The sequence below is a fragment of the Triplophysa dalaica genome, chromosome 14, assembly GCF_015846415.1.
Source record: "Triplophysa dalaica isolate WHDGS20190420 chromosome 14, ASM1584641v1, whole genome shotgun sequence".
NCBI lineage: Eukaryota > Metazoa > Chordata > Actinopteri > Cypriniformes > Nemacheilidae > Triplophysa > Triplophysa dalaica.
Window position 1 is genome coordinate 15,315,566 of NC_079555.1, and position 21,941 is coordinate 15,337,506.

The 21,941-nt window shown below is 36.9% G+C and overlaps 1 protein-coding gene across 4 annotated transcripts in view; it reads left to right on the forward strand.

Annotated features, from left to right (window-relative positions):
* The window catches only part of sphkap (SPHK1 interactor, AKAP domain containing), a 114,497-nt gene that overhangs the window by 49,973 nt on the left and 42,583 nt on the right, over nucleotides 1–21,941 (forward strand). For all 4 annotated transcript variants that reach the window (XM_056765844.1, XM_056765845.1, XM_056765848.1 and 1 more), the window contains one exon: nucleotides 8,443–8,534. In XM_056765844.1, the coding sequence (XP_056621822.1) occupies nucleotides 8,491–8,534 (44 nt within the window). In that variant the 5' untranslated portion in view covers nucleotides 8,443–8,490. The remainder of the gene's footprint in view (nucleotides 1–8,442; nucleotides 8,535–21,941) is intronic.

Genomic DNA, 21,941 nt, shown 5'->3' on the forward strand with positions numbered 1-21,941 from the left:
CTGTCAAATTTTCAAAGCACAAATTTAGGACTGTGTATTAAAGCTCTTCTCATTACTGCCTTTGTATGATAAATCACACATGTCGTAGTTCACTTTGGATTAACATTTCTCCTTAATGAATAAATGTGTTAAAGAGGCTATAATTTCCAGCCTCTCCTCTTTCCTTCATTCCTTCAATCTGTTAATCCAGAACATTTTCTGAAAGGATTACTGGAACAATACCTGTCAGTTAACACGCACACAAACGCAGTACAAAGTGTCACTTCAACCCGTTTTCATCTCTGATGACTGTCAAGCGCCTCCATCACCTCGTCTGACCTACACAATGGTAAATGCTAATCATCACTGTAAAATGATGAATCTAACATTTATAATGATTGCTAACTACTTATTTGCTGCCAGGATAATCATAGATTTGAACAAACTTTGGTGCAAAAGTATACAGTACCATGTGTGCTACAGAAATGAATGATGCTTCCTCAGATTGTTTGTGTTTTTGTAGAAGTGGTGTTCTGTTTCTTTTCAATCAGAAACATGATAAAACATGACTTTCAATTACTGATTTGTATATTTCTAATGATGAAAATGGTGATGAAATGTTTTGGTTGTGGTAAACTGGGACACTCAGTACAGTGAAGTCGACTGTGGATAATCTGAATCAAATGTGAAAGGTAAGCAACATTCAATGCAATCAACTACTGTAGTTATGTGAAAGTAAGTAAATGAATGAAAAATGGAGACAGTTAAAGAGGCAGAATGAATGTGCAAGCGGTTTTGGATAAGACCATCTGGCAAATGCAAACATTTACCTGTGGCAAAATGAAAAAGGCGAACACATCAGACTGTTGACTCAACACAAGGAGAAAACTCTAAAATGAGAAGTGATGTCTGATTAATCATCGGCTGATGCGGTCAATAATTATTGATCAGAGACAAAATCAACCCATGTTTAAGAAGTAAGACATGAGATATCTTTAAAGGTATGAGATTTAGCGGTATCTAGTGGTGAGGTTGTGAATTGCAACCAATGGCTCACTCCACTCCTCTCCATTTGAAGCACTACGCTTGCCGACACAGAACTAAAATGTCATCACGTTTTTTCTTATTTGCCAAGGAGATAAAGTATTTACGAAACACATTCTGTGAGAAGTTTGTCTGTTAGGGCTACTGTGGAAACAATACGGTTTATGACTCATACAGCTGGAAGGAAGCAGTGATTACAAAATAGGCTGTTTATTTATTCTTTTTACTGTATTTTTTTTTTTCTCCACCAGAACAGTTATATAAAAATACCCTTCCTCCATCACAACACGACCAGTCCTCAGTAACCAGCTGCTGTTCTCGTGACCAAACACTTTGCCCCGTGGTGTAAATGCATAGGGGACCAGAGCAGAGGATGATGGGATATGTGTGAGGGACGCACAGGAGTGGACATGTTGGTTCCGTTGACTTAACACACCTGCTGTTTGGCCTGTGAGTCATACATGAACAAGAAATGACAGAACAGGTCTCCACTGTCCCATCTGCCTCTGTGTGTATCAGAAATTACATTAACACCTCTCACTACTGTCTGGCTCCTCCTCACATCCCCCGCCACCCCCGCTCATATACAGTAGAAAAACGATGTGACATATTCTATACAAATCGATTCAGCTCTATTTCTACTAAATTAATAAATATACTGTAGTACACTTTTTTTCCAGTTTTGCAGAAAGCCATATATATATTCCAGCTCACACAGTCATAGAATGTCATAAGAAAATATTTAATCTTAAAGAAAAAGAGAGGGAGAGAGAGAGGTCAAGTGCGCATGGAGCCATATCTGGACAAACATATTAGGGAGAGATGCAAGCATAGCACCAAATCCTGAAAACTTGTCTCACCATCTCTGAAGATACAAGATCAATACAAAACAATCTCTGACTAAACAACAAAAGGACAAACACACACACACCTTTTACCAGACCAGCTTTAGTATTGAGTTTGATATATATAGACATTGATCACAATCAAGAAGATAAAATCACGTGCTTATTCTCTTTTCAGGTGTCAGATCCAAAGAAAAAAAATCACAGAGACCCAACATCAAATATTTAATATGAGAGACCCCAGGGGTGAGGCTGTAGATTTCCAACAGATAATGAAACCGATACGCAGACTCGCCAGTGAAATACGAAATTTCAAACGTTTATCCTGAGCCGCGTGTTTTTCTTCGGTTCAAGGATAACAGCTGGAGGTCTCATGCCTCAGCTGTTAAAGTGTCCGATTGATTTCTGCGGCGGACGACTTTTCTCACTGAGATGCTAACCGTACATCTGAAGATGACGATAGTGGGGGGAGAAAAACTGCGCTTTCAGGCGAGGCGATGCTGAAGTGTTTCTTTTGAAGAAACAGAAAAATGAGCAATCGGTTTGAAGAAAGAACACACAACGTCTGCTTTGTGTGTTGTTAGAGTTATTCTCTCTCTTTAACGTGTATTCCAACATTCATCAAGTGTCTAAGACACATCTGTATTATTGGTCTTTGTATGTTGACATGCTGGCATACATAATAATCCATATCACTTTGAATCATCTACTCCGAGACTCACATCCTCATTTTTATCTTTGTCATTTCTGTCTTTTATTTCTGGTGCTTGCTGTTGGTACTTATTGGTTGAGAAAAAACCTGAGGACAAACATCAGGTGCAAACTGAACCCCTGCTGTCTGTGCTATGAACATGGTAGCTCACATTATGTGGCTTGTTGAGGAAAGGTGTTTCATTACTTTTCTAAGTGAATGCGTTTTTTTAGAAACAACCTAGCTCTTAACACTTAACATGTGCATAGCAATGTGGAAATAGCCAGATGAGCAACCGCACAGCGGTTTGTGTCCATTCAATGGATGTCGATGGGATCTAGTGTTGTTGGGTTATCAAATTCTGCAAAATATCTTCTTTTGTGTTGTGAAGAAGAACTAAAGTCATACAGGTTTGAAATGACGAGAGGGATGAGATCTTTTTGCTCAAAAGTGCATTTCATTTCTGTCCTTCTGAAACCTTTTTCCTGTTTTTCAGGAGATGGAAAAACGCTACTGTAAAAACAAATTTGTTTACATAATTGAATTGTGCAAACTCTTTGCCTTGATTCAATTAAGTAAGCTGAACTGAATTGTATTATGTCCATTTTAAATTCAACATACTAAAATAAAGTAATCCTTGCTTTTTCTGACTGAGATTTACGTAAGAAATTATGTTCAAATGACTAAATAATGTGTTGTCAAAGTTGACAAAAACTAAATTCTTTGTATTGGTTAGATGTTTGCATGAACATATATGACAAAAAAAATCACAAAATATGGTTGTACAAGGTTTCAAAAGGACAGCAGCAATATGCTTGTTAAGCTGGACAATCAATGAAAAAACTTGCTCAAGTCTTTCATATTTTGAATGACTTATTGGTGCATGTTATACTATTTATTTACAATAATTTCTCTTATTAGTAGTGTTTGGAGAGGGTGCCATTAAGAGTAAGTGCTTTGACGCTATTAAAAGTCATTACCTGACAATACATGCCATTTATCCACAGCCACTACAACATCTATTTAAATAATTTATGGTAATACAAAGCAGCAGTTGGAGGGTGTTAGAACAGAGAAATAAAACCTGAAGTATTGATTCATTATTTTTCTTAAGTAGACAATTATTGCAGTGGGTGCATTTTGATTTTGGCAACAAATCTAAAGATAAAGAACCCAAATGGAACAATAACAAGTGTCCACAGCTGCACTCCCTTGTGTGAATATACAGGAACTTCATGTAAAAATACACACACAGCTGTAAATGTTAAACAAATGATTTCAAATGTTTTTCGTGGTCCTATGCTCATTTTAGTGGATATATGAGGTCTGCATCCCCTCAAGTTCACACAGGTGTGATGTTCTGTAAAAAAGCTCTTTGTGTAAAGGTTGGGATAGTTCACCCAAAATTTAAAATTCTGTCATCATTTACTCACCCTCAAGTTGTTCCAAATCTGTATGAAAATCTTTGTTTGGCTTTCTACACAAAGGAAGATATCTGGATGAATGTTAGCAACTGACATTTCACCACTGAATACAATAGTAGAAAGAATTATTGTATTTTTTTTCTTATGTTGAACACAAAAGAAGATATTTTGTAAAGTTTAGGAAAACAAACCATTTTAATGGTAGTAAATGGTACCAGAAAAAATATAATTTGCTTACATTTATCCAAATATCTTTCTTTGTGTTAAACCAAACAAATAAATATATGGTTTGAAACAACGTGAGGTTAAATAATTCATGACAGAATTTTTTGTGAACTATCCCTTTAAATTTAATATTTTGGACTCTCAGCCTCAGACGTCATGGCTGAACTTCTGATGCATACAGAACACAAATTTGAAGTCGTCCTCTGATTGGTTGAATTCATGAAGTAGGTAAGGTTTACGGCATAAACGTTGTTGTAAACTTTTGAAAGTTCATTAATGCACACCGGTCTGATACTTTGCGGTCATTTTCACGCTCCTAAACACGACGCAGCACAAAACAAATGTGATTGGTTGCTTTACTTGTCAATCATATGGCATTTTAGGTGGTCCTTGGACTACAGTAGATATTTTGTTATCCAATGCAATGACATTCGTATAATGTGTGACATGTTAAAACACTATAAACATATACAATATGTGTGCATATAAGAACAGTTTTGGGTATGTAACTTGAATCTTGTTCATTTCATTTCTTTTTGCAAAAAAAAGTAAGAGGTAAAAAGAAGCAAAAAAGTGAGAGGTAAACTTTTAAAGGACTTTTTTGTAAATGTGTAATAATGCAGAGTGCAGGTGAGATAAATGGTGTCGGTAATGCTGCGTGATGCCATTCAGCGTTACGCCTTGGGCATTCAGGAGGAGTAAGGGAGAAAAATATTATCATTACCTTTTCATTGCAAATTGTTTTAGCACATATATTGAAATAGACCCTGTGGAGAATAAAACTGCGCTGAATTGAATTAGGTTTTTTGAACAAACGGGCCAGGTGTTGTGAGAGCTGAGACTTGTCGATGTTGTGTTGTGCACCTGTTAGTTGTGTTGCTTCTGTGCTACATTGGGCAGATTTTCCTGGTTATCTGTACTTCACTAGAGTGTGAACAGTAAAATCAATATTTCACTCGTCTTTCTGTCAGCTCAAGATGGATAGAGGCACTTTGGCCTGCACACACACACACACACATACACAAACCCAGCATGAAGTCACTGATCCAAGTTTAGCAGCGTAATGGATTACATGCCATGCCTTTACAACTGGACTTTAATGAATGATGGATATTATCTCATTCTCATTTTCCTCGCTTTTCTACACCTGTCAATCATATTTCTTCTTTTTGTCCTTCTTTATCCCATTAAAAAAACAATGTTGGTGTAAAAGTGACTCAGGTGTTGAAAGGAGAGCAACACAATATATGAAAAGGTTATATGAGACGCTATTTAATGCCTGTGTATTATGAGGAGGCCATCGTGTTTCATTAAAGGGGTTGTACCACACGGCTACAATAAATAGTATTGTTTGTTTTAAATGTAATGAAATGTGTACACACAATTTATTTTTTCAAAACGCTATATTTTCCACATACTGTGCATGTTTGTATCTCCTCTTTCCCCTGCCTCTCTGAAACATGGTGATTTTTTTACAAAGCTCATTGCTCTGAAAAGCGAGGTGTGCTATGATTGGCCATTTAACGAGAGCGTAGTGATTGGTCGAATACTGCAAGTCTGTGACGGAAATGTTACGCCTCTTACCATATTTGGAACATCAGGTTCAAAAGCAATTGTGCTGACAGGTACGCCCACCTTACTTGGTTACTCGTATACATTTGGGCGGTCTAAGTCAAGTCATACCACAAACTTTGTGGGGGTGTGGTTACAGGAGGCGTTTCTGGCAGTTCTGGGTGAGCAATCGCTTTTAGATGGAATTTATCTTTTGTTCTGACACTTACATTCTTTTAATTTTACATGTCTAATACATGCATGGGCAACTTATAACACACCAAAGACCACTTTAACTGTTCTGTAATTTCCCAGAATGCTTTTCATATGGAGCATTTAAAACTAAGGTAGTGAAAGGCATAATGGAAAGTGGTTTTGAATTGGTTGCTATTATTATACCGATGTGCTTACTGAACTGGTTTACAGGCACATTAAAGATGTGACTCAAAGAGCTTGTAAAGTGTTTTTTAGGTAGAGAATATTTGCTTTCTTTGTGAGGTGTTAAAGTGCACATCAGTTTTGCAACACACATAGTGTCTGAAGGGGTTTGTTAAGGTATGTGTGTGTTTTCTGCGGATACTGTGATGAATTTATTATCACTGTTCTGTAAAGCAGGAGATGAACACCTGTTATATGACGCCCAGGGAAACCACAGGGCATCGCAAGAACCAAAGACACAGAATGCCATCTGTTTCACACTCACAAATGCACATCATTGCACACACGCATACAGAAATCATTTATCAAATGTTTGGTTTGTTCAGAGATGGCCCTATTAGAGCGGACACTGGTACCTAAGTTGTGAGAAACACATTTCTGCAAGTAAATTTTGAGCCTGTGGGACATTTATTTTGGTCCCTATGACGGAAACAGTTGAAGTCCTCCTAAATAATTTAGTTTTTTGTCAAAATGCACAAATTATACAGTATGAACATAATTTTATCAATGGAAAGTTTCTATAAACACATGAACAAAACATGTGTATGTTTGTTAGTTTGACCTCAAAAACTTGCTGAGAATGAAATATTCCTCCTCCATTTTTTTAATTTGCTGCTCGATTGCTAACTGCCCTTAAAATGCAATTTGTAGAAAGTGCACATCTGAGCCATGGTTAAAATGTTATCAATGCATTTAACAAAATATCAAAGTAAATGTCAGGTTGATAATATAAATGCACTTTTCAATTAAAACATTTGATAAAAATAGGGTTGTTCGAAATGTTTTTGGTTGTCAAACTTAAGTAGAAAATGTCTAAATATCAGTGATCTACAGCTGTAGTTACTCTGTTAAAGGGATAGTTCCCCCCAAATTAACATTCTGTCATCATTTACTCATAAGCACTTATGCTTGTTGTTGTCCTTATATTGTCCCAATGGCTTCCATTGTTTCCCCATCTGTAAGTCGCTTTGGATAAAAGCGTCTGCTTAATGACTAAATGTAAATGTAAAATGTACTCACCCTCAAGAGCATTCTTAAAAACAAAGCTGCTTCACGATGCCATAGAAGAATCTCTAACATCTTAAGAACTTTTCTATTTCGCATGTTCTTTGTGGTGAAAACGGTTCTTCAGATTATAAAAAGGAAAGAAAGAGATGGTTCTTTAAAGACTGAAAAAATGGTTCTTCTATGGCATTTTAAGCACCTTTATTTTTAAGAGAGTTGTTCCAAACCTGTGTATGAACAAAAAATGCATTTGCAAGAATATATACCATTAAGGTTTTGTGTTGAACAGAAGATATTTTAATGAATGTTGGAAACTAAACAATTCTGGGGCACTATTAACTACCATAGTAGATGTTTCCCTACTACAAAAGTCCATAGTGCCCCAAATCTGTTTGGTTACAAACATTCTTCCTAATATCTTTCTTTTTGTTCATCAGAACAACACATTTGGAACAACTTGAGGGTGTGTAAATGATGACAGAATTTTTGTTTTTGGGTGGAGTATCCCTTTAAGACACCTGTGTGAACTTGTGATAACCCTGACTTCTTACATTACACTGAAATAACCTTGGTATAAGCTGTGTGAAAAAGTATTTTATCGTTAAAGCATGGGTAAAGGGGTAAAATTGAGTCAGGTCTTTTTTGGTCGTGTAAGACAAGTCCAAGTTTTAACCAAATTCCCAATTTAAACTAGAGAGGGACCATATTAATAATGAAATGAAAGCCCCTAACCCCAAACTGTATCCCTTTATATTACCCTCAAATCTTGTAATACACAAAACTCTGCACAGTCAAGTTCTCACATTGTGCAATGAACAGTTTGACTCCATGTGCACACAACAGTCATAAAAATGCAAAGTGCAAGATATCTTGTATAAAAACCTCTCCAGTTTACTGATCACACTTTGTTTTCTAATATAAATTGTAATTGCGACATATTCCTTGAAACGGCTTTTGGATATTGCAGTTTCATAATGAATTCTTGTCGTTATCAAGTTATGTATGCTAATAAAACAAGTCCTTGAATTATTGATTAGGACACCACCATTAAATTGTCACCGGGTGTAATTATACAGACTAAAATGGCACATTGGAACATTACATACTCAGCACAACATTCCCATATGCCTTCCGTGACCCTGGGAAGAAATCAAACGTTTTCACATCGAGCAATTTAATTCCTCATGATATTTTTTTTACAGTCTAGTATTTTGTATAATCTTGCTCTTTTCTCTTTCAGGCAGAACACAAACCGTTGGGATTGGAAAAAGAAGTACAAGTTGTAAATATGTTAGCCAACCTGCTCGCCGTCCTTCAAAACTTCACGGAGAGGTGAGTTGCTTTTTATGCACAACTAGATGCTGATGTTAAAGCGGCACTAACACACGTGGTTTCTGCCAATCTCATTTTAATCTTGAGTACCTATAGAGTAGTATTGCATACGTTGTATCTTCAAAGAATGTTAAATTTGATGGCATTTGTAAAAGATAGATACAGCTGTACAATGTTTTCAGAAATCATACGGTGCGTGCGGGGGGGGAGGGGTAGACTGAACTAAAGGACATTATCCACAAAACCCAGACGTCAGTTTCACTCACCGCATGCGGTTCATGTCCTTCATCTTTTAGCGCTTGGACGGCTTCATATATCAGTTTCAAACATTCTCAAATTCCTGCGTTATATCCACCTTTCATAAAACATTAATCACCCAAATGCAGTGAACAAACAAACACCTGAACTTCGTGAACGTTTGCTCGCTCTCTCCTGCACACAAGTGAAAATGACGTCTGCGCATGCTCCTTCTCCTGCTCTCCATGCTGCCGTGTGGGCGTGCCACGTGCTTTTCCGGGAGAATTGTTCAATGAGGCAAAATAGTTAGGAAACAGTTTTATATGTTAGAAAAGAAACTTTCCAAAACCTGTACGATCTCTTGGGGAGTATATCGAGCACAGAAATACTACACCCAACTTTTGACAAGTTGATCATGTTAAGCATGAAAATACAGCACATTTAACATTGTAAAGAAGTCAGAATGCATGAAACATCATTGCAGCACCCCTTTAAAGCCTATTTTTGTTTGTTCTGATGGTTTTTATTATCTACTTAGTATTTTTACTCTGAAGTGATCCTTTTTAACATGCTCCTAATCCTTCTAATACTTTCATAGTATAATCTTTCTGTTAAGCCCCTGTACATCTTTTATATTTCCCAGGGCACAATAAAATGCCCCCTTTTAACAAACCTGCTGGAAAGGTGGATTATATTCCTCTTTGTCCTGTTATGAAGGGAGGTGATAGTCAGGCGAGAAGTCTGCAGAGGATTAGTCCCACTGAGTCACTTTTATAATCGAGTGAATTATCATCTTCTTAAGTGCTTCCCCGCCCCAGTTTTCCATCAAACGTGTTCTCATTCAAGTGGAGATATTAGTGTATTCTAATGCCTGCTAAAAGGCTTTGGCTGTAAATAGTTATTTGTGTGCTAGATAAATCTATCTGTTTATGGGTTATGTGCTGTTCCCTCCTTCATCTGGCTCTAGGATATTTGATTTTTTTTTAAATTAATCATTAAATCCTTGTTTGATCTGTCTGGTTACTGCTTGCTTTAAACGCTGAAATTGAAGTAAATAAGAAAATAAGATTTTTTTTATCGCATTGTTAAACGTAAAGTTCAATAATGGATTCAAAAGTAGTTGTGCACATTTATTTTAAAAGTACTGCTATATGAACAAAAGTGCAATAAGGTTTGGTTTGCAAACATTTGAACAATATAAAACGATAAAATTATGCTGCTGCCCCTTTAAGAGCGCTCTATACAAACTTACGGATCTAATAAACTGTGACGTGTCCATTTTCCCCCATCTGTAAACGTTCATAATAGACCCTTGCTAAAATGTCTATGTAATTTTGTGTTTATTTGTACATTTCAGAGTAAGAAGACATGAAAGAGAACTCAATTTAGTAGTTGTGCTCTGACTCTCTAGGCGCTCATGTTAAAACATGTTTTATGCATTACCCACACTATGCATTTAATATACGCAGCACAATTCTTTATTGTCGTTGTTTTGTATTCTGCAGGCTGTTGATTACCATCCGCTTTATCATTAATAGCATTAAATGAGCCTCTTACACCTGCGCAGATAACGTCTTTGTGGGACGATGACACTAATAGATTACCACATGGCTGAAGGATGGGAGTCAAAATGGAGTGGTTTGTTCTATCAACTCCCATGTTAGGAAGAGATTTAAAACGAAATGTCCTTGTAAGAGTTCGGTACCTTTACATTGAGTTCAGTTGTTAATGGTTCATGTGCGTGCTTCAGCAGTCTTAGGCCAACCCTGAATGCTCTCATTGGTTGAGATGTATGGTGACGCCTTTCTCCAGCCAGTTCCGATCAACATCCCCCCTCTTCATGGGTCTTCCACAGACAAGACCCATGGTTTGTCTGTACTTTTGAAATAAAAACTGTGTCAATGCAAAATAAAATTATTGTTTACGTTATTTAATTAATGTGTTAATGTGGTAATACGCGTCAACGTTCCCAGCCCAAAATAAATCATGACCTTATCTTCTATGTTTTCCTCCACACCTGGAGGGGGCAGCACATGGCTGTTGTTTTTCCTTAGGCTTTAATAAAATAAAGTGCCACCACTCATCATGGTAATGGCATAATAGCCGAGGGGTGCAGTTTTAGATGTAAGAAGGGAAAGGCCAGCATTTCTGTGTGCCGCAGAGATATGCCATGGGGGGATGTGGTCGTAAAATCTGCACAAGTACAAGTTGTTTCTACAGCATACACTCCACTGTGTGTGTGCACCAATGAATGGCTGAGAATAAATACATAGGATGATGCAAAAGATTTCTGTGTACTTAAATAACATTAAAATGTCATTGTTTTTTCTTCAACCTTCATATTAATTCTCAGTTTTCTGAAGAATATTTTACCTCAAAACGTGTTATTTATGTTGAGTCACCATTATGACATTTTCTGGAAAACCAATTTTAAACGTTTATTGTTAAATATCCTGTTATTCACACCTGCATTAGGACCTTTGAAGTGATGAAAGCTAGCCAACATTATGGCATTAAAAAACAGTATAATTTTAAATGTACTTTCTGCTATAATTCAATCTTTGTATTGTTAAGCAGAAAAAGTAAATAACTTCAAACTTTAAAACTTCATATTTGAACTACAACAGTGTTTGCTACAGTAGCTAATATTAGCACAATAGCACTCCCAAGCATAATGTCACTTCATAGCTTTCTGCTTTATCCACATTCTAACAAGATTAGAGCTTAGCTTACAGAAATATATAAAACTGATATTTGTACATCTGACTAACCAGTGACAAAATGTTAACTACACACGTATCGTTACATACACTTTGCATACCAAGTGTCTCAGGATCCCGCAATTCACTTCCTATTGCCTGTATACACCTGTCTCCGTAAAGTCTGGCTTTCATAGTTCGGAAGCTTATAAAAACGCAGTTCTGGGTTGTTTAGCTTGTTTACTGTGCACCTAGTCACACAGTAGCTTTTAGACATTGTCCTTTTTGGTTATAAGTCAGAAATGACAAGGAGGCAGCTTCCCACACTAGGTCCGATTCACATTTCGCGTCTTTCGCGGCAGACGCGTGCAAAAAGGGGGCCACGCGGTCGCCATGTCGAACATCACATGACTAAACTGCAAAACTTGTTACGTCTGCTTCTCTGAGAAAGTGTTAACTGCATTCTGAAATAACAGCCATATCTGAAATACAGTTTTAGGTTTTAGAGGTTATCAGCTACCTGTTTTCTTTTTTAGCGTTTTATTCTATGTTTATGTCAGTGAAAATAGAAATTTAAAAACTAAAATATCAAAATATGATATAAATAGAACACTTAAATATCAATCTGCATATGTACATCAATTATGCTCATTTTTGAGTAAAACAGCTTGTAACAAGCGCATACGAAAGACCTGGACGCCATTTTCCTCTTTATGCGTGATGTGACTGAAAAAGCAGAAAGGAGCACTGAGAGATGAAACTATGACAGGGCTATGTATTATATAATCCGTTTCTGTCAGTAGATCCTCCAAAAAATGACTCAATGGACCTTTAACAGTGACAAGAGAAAGTTGAGGACACATCGCGTCAAAGTGTGTACGCGTGTGTGTGTATGATTGTGTGTTTAGTTTATTAATGAGGATTGAGGGTCTTCAATCTGATTGGGGTCAGGAAGGTAATGAAAAGATGTTCTCATTAATGTGCATCTGTGACTATGAGTGTCTTCAAAGGACCTGTGTGTAATCAGCTGTCTCACTGTCTGAAGCATTACCTCGCTCTCATGTCCACGTGTGTGTGTGTGGGAGGGTCAGAGTCTATAACTGCATAACGTGGCAAATATAACCCCACTGAATGAGCAAATAATTAGAGCAAACTCTGTTGCACTTGATTTTCCAAAAGTGTTTGGAGAGCCCGCAGGTGTGTGTTTATTAAAGGAATATTTCACCTCAGAATGAAATTCTGTCATGATTTACTCACCCTTATATCATTTCACACCCTTTCTACCTGTGAAGCATAAATTAAGATTTTTTTTTTAAATATAGTGCTCTGTTTTTTTCTCATGCATTTAGAATGAATAGTGTTTTTAGGTTTCAAAAAGGACACAAAAGCACCATGAAATGATCGTAAAAGTGATTCATTTGACGTATGACCCTATGCACACCATATTCCAATCCATTCTAGCTCTCCCTCGTGTGTTTTTGAGACTTTGAGAGAAAAAGAGCAAGTCTGATTCATGAATCAGGTTCAGATCTTTTCAATTAATTGCTTTGTGCAGTTCACAGAAATGGGAGCGAGTGCAAATGACTCAATGATCCGGTCCCAGCAGACTTCACGGCTCACTGGATTTGAAGATTATCGATGAATAATGACTTTAATTTCACTCTGTTTCTCACAAAAAGTTATTGTACGGCTTTATAAGACTTGGAGTATAGTGCAGTCGTCGGTCGGACGACTTTTATGGTGCTTTTGTGTCATTTAAAGTTTAAAACTCCAGAGACTATTTATTTAATTCCAAAAAATAATAGCATGGTACATTAATAAAAAAAAAATTAACTTCACAAAAGAAGGAAAGTCTTATGGGTGAATAAATGAAAGTATTAATATTTTAGGTTGAGCTATTCTTTTAATGTATACGACAGTGAAAATGTATGTGGGGACCAACGTAACACCTTTCAGACTTCGTTTCTGAGATCTTCAGACCTCCTGATAACATCAAACAAACAAAGTCGGCATGACTTACTGTGTCACCCCTCGCTTTTTTATTCTCTCTCAGCCTCCTTGTTTTTTTTTTCTTTGGCATGTATGCCTCAAGCTATTCTTTGAGCGTTCCATTTTATTTGTGATGTTATGTGTTTATTGATTGGCCAGTAGCGTCTAGACCTGCATTGATTGAGGTGTTTTATGTCTCTAAAGTGGGGTTTTATTGGAGCCGCATGCCTGGTAATGATATTAGCCCGGGTTGAGGTTTGCGAACACTCCCACGGACATAAACTCACATACATGCTAACACAAAGAAGTGTTGACGCATGACGCCCCAACAAGGCTGTGATGGGCTATGCGATTCGTTCGTGTGATCAGAATCACCTTTATTGCTTGTATGTGAGAATATTTTCTACATGAAAATAATATTGGCTTGTTTAATACATATAACTGCTCAACAGAATCTGACTGGTGTTCATAATCGTTTTACGAGATGGCTGATTCGTATGAATTAAAACAGACTTATTTGAACGTTTTTGAGACTTTTGTAATATTCATTTATAGTTTTGATTTTTGTTTAATTAAGTTTTTATTAATACATTAAATGAACTTTTATTTTATTTTTTAATATTTTTTGGTAAATATGTACCTTTTTTTTCTTTTGTCATTTGATTATTTGTTGTGTAGCTTTATAAGATTCATTCATTTTTAGTTTTTAATTATTATTTTTTTATTATTATTGTATATATCAGAGTCAATATTTTAATTATTTATTAGTTTTTTTCAAATTATTTTTGGCCAATATTTTATTTTATTTCAATAAAAACACTTTCAAAGTTTTGTTAAGTAAACTAAAAGTATTTGGAATTTGTTTTAAAATTGCAGTTTAGTTTTTTTGTTTGAAATATGCTGCATTTGAAAAAAAAGGGCATTTGTTCATTTCTAATTAGTCTTAACTAATTTTGGAAAAAATAAATTGTGAATAAATTGCATCAGTGAATTGTTACATAGTTTTAATACATCATTTTTGCGTATTCTGTACTTTATTGTTTGGTGTTTGTACGTTATTTGTATGTTATTCTGACGTTATGTGGACGTTATTCATACAATTAGCTTTTTCTACAGTGACAATATCTTTTAGTGGTGGAGTTAGGGGCAGGGCTTGAGTATAGCGTTTTTCTAATCATCATACATTTTTGTACAATTCACATCATACGAAATCATATGAATTAGCCAGCTCTTAAAATATTTACGAGTTCGCATAAGATCAGGTTGAACTGCTTGCATTATCTATATTTAATGTATTTTGTTCAGAAAAAAAGGTGTTCTATTTCTAAACAAAGTAATGACTTGGTCACGTAATAAACCTTTGTCACATATTATGTCAATAATTAGCCAAATATCCAAGTCTTGCCCTTATTTTTTCTTTCCACGTACAGTATTCAGTTCACATACTGTAAATACAGTTCATCCATTAAGTAAAACGCCTTACAAATGCCGTTTGTTGACTTTAAGAAAGAAGGAAAATCACCCGGAACAGAGGACAAAGTGTATCCGGGTAGATGTAACTTTGCACTTTTGACATGGTCACATGCATTACCGGTTATGTACTTTACAGCATGTTGACACACCCTCTGTGGCTATATTCTGTTTTTCCTTTGTTAAATTCTTCCAGTGTTTGTTGTCCCCGTGCCATGTAGACCTGTCACCCCACTCCCGTTCTCTCTCTCTGTTTGCTCTCTGGTCGGTGAGATAAACACAATTTAAATTTTAATCCGTAACGGTTATGCTCACTTTTCTCGCACGGCAGTCCGGCTATGGAAGAAAGCGAGAGACACAGAACTGTCAGCCATGCAAAATCAACACAATAGCCATTGTATTAGAAGTATCACACACCTGGCGTATTACACTGTGGTAAACATTAACGCAAATAAACAAAACCGAAACAGGAAGGACAGAAGAAAACCAGCTTATGAAGAAGTGCTGAAACGTCAAAAGAGCTGCTGAAGAAACGAGAGCATTTTCTAAAGATGAAATCTTGTTTTTTTATTTTCTCACAGAATTTCGCCCTGGGTTTACTGGCTTGTGTTATCCTATACGGTCATGTTGAGTCGCCGTCTGGGTAATTTTATGCCACTGGAGCACCGGGTTAAGAGTTTCGGCATGGCAACCTACAGATGATTTTAATGAATGATAGTAGCCCCTTAAGCACAGGAGCAGGCCAAACGACAGGACATGCGGCTCACAGCGAGTGGCAGGGTGGAAGTGAAAAAACGTGAATACAGTAAGACCATGTGGGCTATTTTTAGACACACTGCTGCCCGGCTATGTATGGCATATGCAGATTGTTCTGTCTGTTATCACCAGCGCTCTCAATTCATGAGTTAAGATTCATTTTAAACCCCCAAATTAAGATTTTGTCATTTACTCGCTCTCATGTCATTTCAAACCTGTACGACTTTCTTTCGTTTGCAGTAGACAAAAGAAGATATTTTGAAGAATATCGGTAAGCAAACAACATTGGACCAGATTGACTTCCTCCATATGGACACAAAACCACGGAGACATTTCTCAAAATATTTTTTTTTGTGTTCCACAGAAGAACAACGTCATACAGGTCCAGCAGGGTGGGATTATGAAGGTCACACGTGTGACGTCAGAAGCTAAAAATGCCCAGTGTGGTCTCTCGTCTCTCTCACTTTCTCCTCTCGCTCTGCTCCTTTGATTCCTGTTACCTGCTGTTTCCATTGCTGGGTTTAATTTATAATAGATTTAAAAGGCGGTCATACATTATTCATTACTGTTTGCTAATGAGTCCTAAAAGACATTGACAGATCCAGTTGAGTATTATTTTTCCACAGGCACAAAGTTAATTGACAGTCCCAATGAATATCGGCTGAGGTCTGGACCCTGTTTCATTATTGATAGCGATTGATTAACTTTGATACCGACACCCACAAACAAGTCTGTGCGAAGGCAACTGCGGGTTAACCGAGTGTTGCATTAATGGGGTCAAACATGATCTCTTCTCAACCTGATTTATTTTCATTTTGTCCGTTTTTTTACGCAAGACCTTTATTAGGCCCTTTATTAAGAGATTTTCTCTTGCAAGAGTCATTGGAACAAACATGTGACCCATTAAATGTCATGCTTTTAGTCGATTGTTCTGTAATGTTCAAAAGAGAAAATGTATTGATTTCTCCCATTTTTTCTTATTTTCGAAACTATTGTTATAGTACGAATCATATTTTCACAGGTACATTTTGAGTCTGGTTTTCGCTTAATTTTAAAACGTTTTAAAATGTAGAACATGTTTGAGAGCGTGACAACAAATGTAGGAGAGAAATGTAGAAGAGAGAGATACAAGATACAATATTCACCCTCTCAGGTTTTAAATTTATCCATTTATTTATTAGACAAACTATTTGCCAAAAAAGGCAAATTGTAACATATCAGTGGGTTTTATGCATATGTACAAAAAATGCTTAGAAACCAAAAGTGTACCAAAAATAAAGCAAGTTGTGGAAAAGTAAATCCCATTTAAAAAGTTGTACAGGACCTCATTATATATTTTTCTATTCAATGAAGTACCAGATTAAGGGGCTCTATTGACAGATATGTAATATATTATACATTACTATGCCTTCAGTGATATATAAAGACCTTACATAATAAGTGTAATGTTTTTATTACCTTAGAATGAGCTGTTTCTATCTACATTCACCACAGGTTTGTCATGTTGTTTCTACAGAAGCCCTAAACGGACAAACTGCTCTAGAGAGCGTGTTTCGTAAATACGTTATTTCCTTCTGTAATGAGGCAAAAATGTGACAACGCCTTAGATCTGTGTCAGCCTCCGTAATGTTTCGAAAGGGCGGGGTGGAGTGAGCCATTGGTTGCAATTAGCAACCTCACTTCTAGAGGTCGCTATATTTCGCTGACTGGTCCTCTAAATCAGTGGCTCTTGAACTGGGGGCCCAAGAGCCAGGGAGCCACATATGTTGTGGAATTTTATGAATTATAGAAATTTATCATGCAGTTTATGCAATCAAACATCAGAAAAATAAGGCCACCAGCCAAAAGAATTGATGTTCCACTTTTGTATAAAAGATTTTTAATTATACCTAAAACAAATTCTAATTTTCAGATTATATGTTTTTATTTGGGGGGAGCGGTGCAAAGCGATGTACTCTTCATATAGGGGGCCTTACAATGAAAAGGTTTGAGAACGGGTGCTCTAAATGATTACCCAAGACCTTAAGATCATGAGATTTCTGCAAGGGGAGCCAGAGTAGTTATTTAGATCGCATCATCTAAAACTACAAACTCCAGCATTTTACAAACCCAACACAGTGCAGGTTTTACTTTGGGGTGGCTTTTATGAGACTGGATAGTGAAGGTCATTAGGACATGACACATTAAAACCTATAATATGTAGTTTTGTGCTAGTTTACTGATTTTCATAAAGGACACTTGATTTCGCTTTTCTGCTTCTCTAGACAGAGGCTGCTATTGAAGGATGATAATTTTCTTGAACCCGACAACATCCCAGCTACGCAAGGGCATAATAGCCCATTTTTATAGTTTAATTATAAAGCTCAAATGGAGGGTGGAAAAGGAAAGAATATACTTTAATATTTTAATTGGATCTCTGGGAAAGATAAAAATGTATAAAATGCTTCTTTTACATCTTGAATTGCTTAATTAAATTATACTTAGTGGTCTCATGTGCAGCCTCTGCGCAACTCTGATATAGGTGTGGGTGTACATTCAGTGCCAGTATAATCTAATGCATTCACACATTACCCAGCAAGACCACAGAGGCTGGCATCACAAAACTGTTTTCATGCCAAGTAGTAAAACATTAAGATTAACAACTACAGGATAATTCACTATTTGTGTACTGTTCAAAAATTATTACAAAAATGGATGGACGCTTTCAAAAACAAGTAAAATCACATATTTCGCAAACATTAATGAAATTCTTGTGTCAAATAGGTCTTCATAATATAACTAAAATTAAATGTTTACCTTATTCTGCATTTTTATAATGAAAAGTAAAATTACAACACAATACGTACACTTTATTAACATTAATATACAGTACATCTGCATCATGTCTCACAAATATATGCGTGCAGTATCTATCTGGGACGTCATTCGCTCTGTTGTGGCAGCCTTATCGCTTTGTTTTTAGTCCTGTCCTAATGATGCACATTTCAGTCTCATTTCCACAGATCATTAGGACAGCTTCCATATTCCAGGAACGACTGTGGCTGTCTGTGTGTGTGTCATTATTATCAGTAAATTATTACTCTTTTGTTTATGATAATGTCCTGTGATATGCCATTTAGCTGTCTGGATTCTAAACCTGATCCATAATTGTTGTATGTACTGCCCTGCCATGCAGGTCGCCTGCCATTAAGGAGCGTTAATTGAATTGAGGAGACCAAACACCTGCTATTCCATGTGGTCTGCATGTTAATTAACAAGCTTAATTAAGTTGTACGTGGCATCCGCTTGACTAATATCAAATCAAAGTATTATCTGGCCATCTCTACACACAATGTGTAATAAATAAATAACATATATGTTGGGTTTGTCATTGGTTCTTGTGCGTTATCACATGAACCAGTGACACTAGCACGGACACAAGCATAGTTTTGCAAGATTTGAGAGCTACAGTGAAATGAAAGATTTTAATGTAAATTTAGGTCTGTTCCTTAAAGTTTTCATGTGACGTGAGAAGACTTGGTGGGTAATTACATTGAAATGTTAACCTCAAAGTTCCTCAAAGAACCAGATGTTGCAATCATTTTAACTGCCGTTTTCTGATGCATTTCAGAGTTAAACCAATGAGAAAAATAGTGGGCGTGGCTTGTTTTTTCACTTGATGTCATTTGACGTATAAAAACAGCCGTTTCATTTCAAAATTGAACTGGCCTGAGCTGTTGAAAAACAGATTTCCGCCGTGTGATCACATGGTTCGTGGAGCGATCAATAGTTCCAAACAAATCCGTGCTGTCAACCTCTTTTAATTGATTTTTACGGGACAGACAACAGCAACTTTATTTTCTAAATTAGCACATTGTGCACACTGAATACTACGTTGGCTACTTTTATAGCAGCATTTTGTCTGGGGAGTAATATGAATATAAGATATATCAAAAAAAGATATCTACATTTATATTTAGCAGACACTTTTATCCAAAAGGACTTACAAAGAGTTTAAGGAGCAACAAGCGGTATGTCATAAAGGCGCAATTATACAATAGGTGCCAATACAAAGTTACTGGTTTGAACAAAATAAGTTTTTTGAATGTTGTGAGAGACGTTGTTGACCGGACTGAGTTAGGAAGAATGTTCCACCAGGAAGGGGTTGTGAATGAGAATGAGCGGGAAAGCGATTTACTGCCCTTATGGGAAGGTAATACAAAATGCTGTTGGTTTGCTGAAAGCAGGGATCTTGATGGGGTGTAGGAGTGCAGGAGGGTATGAAAGTATGCTGGTGCAGATCCAGTGATAGTCCTGTAGCCAAACATTAGTGACTTGAATCTGATACTGGCTTCAACCGGTAGCCAGTGGAGAGATATGTCCGCCAACTCCGTTATTTCACCAACTGTACAGCAAATGCGTTTGGGAGAATTTCATATGAATGGGCTTGAGTACAGTGTTTGGAACTATTGGTCACTCCATGACACAAGTTACTCCGTCTCTGTGAGTATCGTAACTCTCTATTTCACGTCTCTGGAACTGGCAGCAGTCTGACAGTTGAAGGGGAGGGGATAACTGATGCTCCGCCCAAGCAGTCTAACTGACATCATCTGGATAGTCACTAGAGGGCGGAAGTACATTTTCACATTTTAACAGAAGATTATGAGCACATATGAATTTTAAAGAGTGTGACCCACACTGACTTCTTGAAAAAATAGGAATTCAATTTTTTAATTTGGGACACTTTTTTGGGATGAAAAAAGTTTAAATAAAGGTTTTCACCATACTGATAGGTCGGATGTTAATATTAGGTGGTTTAAATACCCATGTGATGTTTTTGAAACATTTTGTGTTTGTAAAGCATGATTATCCGTGGTCAGGTATTGATACATTCTTAACGGAATTGTCACATTCATATTTCTCATAAATGGGCAGATGAAAATAAATTAACTATTTTATGTTCTATAAAGAACCATCCCTTCTGCAATTGTTGTTTATTATTGGATTTTCTGGTTTGTACATTTCTAATCACAGAAAAGTATGTTGTCTCTCTAAAACATGCGTCTCACCCATAACGTATTCATTTTTCGATTTCAAAATAGAAAACTTTTTTTTAGACTGATATTTTTCTGATGTCTGGACTCTATCGTGAGGGTTTTAGTAAAATATAAACAGCTGATTCAGTAAACTGATAGTTAATATGTTCGCTGAGAATTTGTATATATAAAGTTTAGACTGACAATGTCACATCCGTTAGCTTGGTCTGTATTTATGGTGCTTACTTTGTCACGTTGTCACTTTCATGGGAAGGGCACATATGCGTGCTTTATTATTATTATTGAGAGATAGAGCTGGAAAAAACCAAGAACCAAGAGAGATTAGAAAAGTGACGGATGTTGGACGTGTGAGAGGGATAGGAATTGGATTAAAAATTGAAAGGAGATAAAAAGAGCGCATGAGCGTAATCCAGATGAGAGCAAAATGGACGGGGAATAAAGATCAGTCACAGTGACAGACGTAGACTCGCAGTCAGACAGACATGATGGGCAACCGATGCCCTGACAGACAGAGCAAGAGAGAGAGAGGGATCTTGGCATGGATCTTGTTCTGAATAGTGATGCTCTCTCACCAGTGGTCTGGAAAGACAATCTGTCTGCATAATCTTTCCACCTCTTCCAGAAACCCGGAAACACGCATTGATGCCCAAGAGATGCAAACACTCTTGTTTGCTTACGCAAGGTATCTACACGATTTCTCCGGTTAGTCTTCTAAATCTTTCCCTATTCATAGAGGCATGCCCCATTGATCACAATTTCTACAAGAACGGCACACGCACAGACACACACAGAGTCACAGACATTCGCTCTCTCGCTGTAAAAAGAAAGCTGATGGCGGCTCTCTGCCCTGGCTGCAGTGTGTGATTATGATAATCGGTGATGCAGGTCGTAACTATCTGAAATATGAGATCGAACTGATGTGCAGAGGACATGGGCGCAGTTATAAATCTGCACGATACGAATTACATCAGTCAGAGACTCCTATTAACACTAATTACACCCATGTGGGACAAACCCTGTGTGTCTCCTCAAAAAATCAGCAAAGGTGTGTGTGTCTCTGTGTTTGTATGCTTGAATAAAGTATGTGCGACACTGGGGGAATTTCTAGCGACAGAGGGTATTTTGTGACTTTGATGTGATGAAAGGGCCCGCTTATCCGACTGTTGGATTGGATGGAAATAATTGTCAATTTAATTTTCATTCTCGGGCACAGCTGTGTT